Source organism: Cyprinodon variegatus, unplaced genomic scaffold (assembly GCF_000732505.1).
Source record: "Cyprinodon variegatus isolate N-32 unplaced genomic scaffold, C_variegatus-1.0 Scaffold2892, whole genome shotgun sequence".
Classification (NCBI taxonomy): domain Eukaryota; kingdom Metazoa; phylum Chordata; class Actinopteri; order Cyprinodontiformes; family Cyprinodontidae; genus Cyprinodon; species Cyprinodon variegatus.
The window spans coordinates 9118-12506 of NW_015153345.1; the positions used below are offsets into that span (position 1 = coordinate 9118).

Genomic DNA, 3389 nt, shown 5'->3' on the forward strand with positions numbered 1-3389 from the left:
TGTCGCCATCTGCAGCCATAATAGCTGGGAAACAGCGGCCATTTCTCAATTCACAAGAACGCCAGTATGGAAGAAACATCGCCATCAGAGCCAGCGGCCCTTCACACACAGATAGGCAGAGAGAGAGGCGGCCGCCGCAGACGGGCCGACGTGAGGCCCCGGCCGCCGCCGCAGACGTGCATGCTGGGACAGCTGTCCATCTGAAGAAAGGACCAGTCTGCTCTGATGCATGCTGGGTAAAGAGGGAGGGGCCAGAGCAACATCCTGGGACTTTGTCCGTTCTTGGTCTGCTGTTCTTGTGAATTGGAACAGTACTGGGGCTGAGGATGATGGCGTTTCACGAGGACACGAGGACACAGACTGAGAAACGGTGAACATTTCAGAGCCATTAAAGCAGCTTTTAGGATGTGAGATGAACCTGTTCTGCTTCCAACAGCGTCGCCTCCAACAACAATTAGAACCAACCCGCTGAGTTCAGTGCAAACCTTCACCAAATAAACACACCTGACAGGTAATTTAATCATTTTACTTTGCTGGTTTTCTCATCATTGATTCATTTTTAAATGCGTTAAGACTTTAAAGATCAGATCAGCCTCAGCTAACCTGCATCAGTGGAGCGTTTCTGAGGCTGCTGAACGAACTCACTCACATTTTCCTTGGAGAAAACTCTGGTGAAGCAGAGGTAGCGCGTCACCTTGGATTTGAACAGGCCATCCTTCCACAGGTCTGCATCCAGGCCATCCGTGGTTGTAGATATCTAGAGGAAGGAGACAAACAGGAATATTGACACATGTGACCTGAGGACGCTCCAAACCTGCGGAGGTCTGAGGGCCAACATGGCTACTAGGTTGGAAGCAAACAGCTGATTTTCAGTTTGTTTGCATATTAGAAATGCCAGTAATTTACGGAGCGCCATCTCTCCTTCATGTTTACCACATCATATCCAGTGGGGGCCCTGTTCCTGGAAGCCACGACTCCAACGCCAGTGATGGGATCCATGGACATCTCCGGTAAAGCCTCTGAAAGGTCCCGCACCTCAGGCATGGCTGCAGAGCTCTGGAGGAAAACACGCAGCAGAGGAAAGGAAAACCTCTAAAGCGACAGATGGAAGATGTTCCTGCTCCATCGGTCAGACTCTAGCTGGTCAACATCCACAGCAAAATAAGGATTTTAAAGGAAATCATGGAGGGTCTGAAATGTTCATGGGAGGTGTATGTCCACTGTAAGAGACGTGAAAATAAAAATTCAGAAATCACAATCTATGATTCATTTAACTATTTATTTGTATGATTCAGCTGCAAGTATTTAAAAAATCAGTGTTAATATTTGGTCCTTTGTTTCCAGAGTGAAGCGCTTCCTGTAGTTTTTCACCAGGTTTACACTACAGCAGGGATTTTGGCCCACTCCTCCACACAGATCTTCTCTAGATCAGTCAGCTTTCTGGGCTGTCGATCCCTCCATAGATTCTCTATCGGGTTTAGGTCTGGAGACTGGCTAGGCCACACCAGAACATAGATCTGCTTCTTCCAGAGCCGCTCCTTGGCTATCCTGGCTTATTGTGATGCTGGAAGACCCAGCCTCCCCCCATCCGTTATGCTCTAACTGAGGGGAGGAGCTTGTTCTCCAGAATCTGGCAATAATGGCCGCGGTCCTCCTCTCCTTAACACAGTGCAGTCACCCTGTCCCATGTCCAGAAAACACCCCAAAGCATGATGCTACCACCTCCATGCTTCACAGTAGGGATGGTGTTCTTCTTTCAAACACGGTTAGTGGAATTATGACCAAAAAGTTCTATTTTGGTCTCATCTGATCACATGACTTCCTCCCATGATTCCTCTGGATCATCCAGATGCTCATTAACTGCAGACGGCCTGACATGAGCTGCTTTAAGCAGGGGAACCTTCCGTGCATGATGTCTTAGTGTGTTACCAACGGTAACCATGGAAACGGCGGTCCCAGCTCTTTCCAGGTCATTGACCAGCTCCTCCTGTGTAGTTCTGGACTGATCAGTGAGGCCCCACCAGGTGAGATCCAGCATGGAGCCCCAGTCTGAGGGAGACTGACTGTCATGTTGAGCTTCTTCCATTTTCTAATGAAGCTCCAACAGTGGAGCTTTTTTCACCTATAGTCCTCTCCAGCCTGGTGAAGGTGGACAGTTTTAGTCTCTAGTGTCTTTGGACAGCTATAGTGGCGGGCTAGCTGTAGCAGCTGGCTAGCTCAAGTGCTAAGTCACCCGTCCTGTAAACAGGAAGGGGTTCCTTAGGCAATACCCTTCACACATTGGGGAGTGGTGGTCCAGGGGTTACAGCATAGAGCTTGGAATCCTTCCAGCCCCACTCCCACAGACTGTCATTCTGGGTCCCTGAGTAAGACCCTATCCCCACACTGCTCCCTGGACGCCTCACAATGGTACCCGACTGCTCCCCGGTGGGATGGTTTTAATGCACTGTACTTGGGACAGTGTAATGACAATAAAACAAACAAAAAGACCTGTTAGGTCTTTGAGGATCAGAATTCTAGCTGATAGACAGCTGGATCATACAAATAAATAGTTTAACAAATCAGTTATTGTGATTTCTGAGTTTTCTTTTTAGATAATGTCTCTGACAGTGGACATGGACCTACGATGACAATATAGACCCTCCATGATTTCTAAGAGGGACAACTTGTAAAATAGCAGGGGGTTCAAATACTTATTTTATTATTTTACCGTCTAAAAGAGAAGAACTTTTAAAATGCTGCATAAAATATCAAAAATAACCACCAGTTGAATACAGGGCATGATTCTAATAATCACACTTTAATGTTTGACATCATCAAACTAGCTGGAATATGGAATAAAGAGAACAGAGCTTGGCTCAACTGTAACTCCACCTTTCTTATACGCCATCTAAAATACTCAGGTTATCCTGAGCTAGCTCTATAGATCTGCTGCTATAGGCTTAGACTGCTGGAGGACATAGGGACCATTTTTCATCATTCTGCTTCATTCTATCTCAAAAGTCGTCTCTACAAGCTCCTCCAGGATTGCAGGATGCGATCAGAATCTGACTGCTGTGTCTCTGAGAAGCTCCTGAGATGATGTGATGTGAATTAGAACAATAGAAAAGAACTATAGAACTATAGAACTATAGAACTATAGAACTATAGAACTATAGAAATAAACTATAGAACTATAGAAATAAACTATAGAACTATAGAAAAAACTATAGAAATAAACTATAGAACTATAGAAATAAACTATAGAACTATAGAAATAAACTATAGAAATAAACTATAGAACTATAGAAATAAACTATAGAACTATAGAAATAAACTATAGAAATAAACTATAGAACTATAGAAATAAACTATAGAACTATAGAAATAAACTATAGAAATAAACTATA

General features: G+C 44.6%; 1 protein-coding gene across 1 annotated transcript in view; it reads right to left on the reverse strand.

The window, feature by feature from the left end:
- Positions 1-1247, reverse strand: part of mvb12b (multivesicular body subunit 12B) — a 10080-nt gene extending 8833 nt beyond the window's left edge. The window contains exons 1-2 of the mRNA XM_015369303.1: positions 934-1247; positions 650-757 (exon numbers count right to left, since the gene is read on the reverse strand). Coding sequence (XP_015224789.1) covers positions 650-757; positions 934-1044 — 219 coding nt within the window. The 5' untranslated portion in view covers positions 1045-1247. The remainder of the gene's footprint in view (positions 1-649; positions 758-933) is intronic.
- Between the last annotated feature and the right edge of the window lie 2142 nt (positions 1248-3389).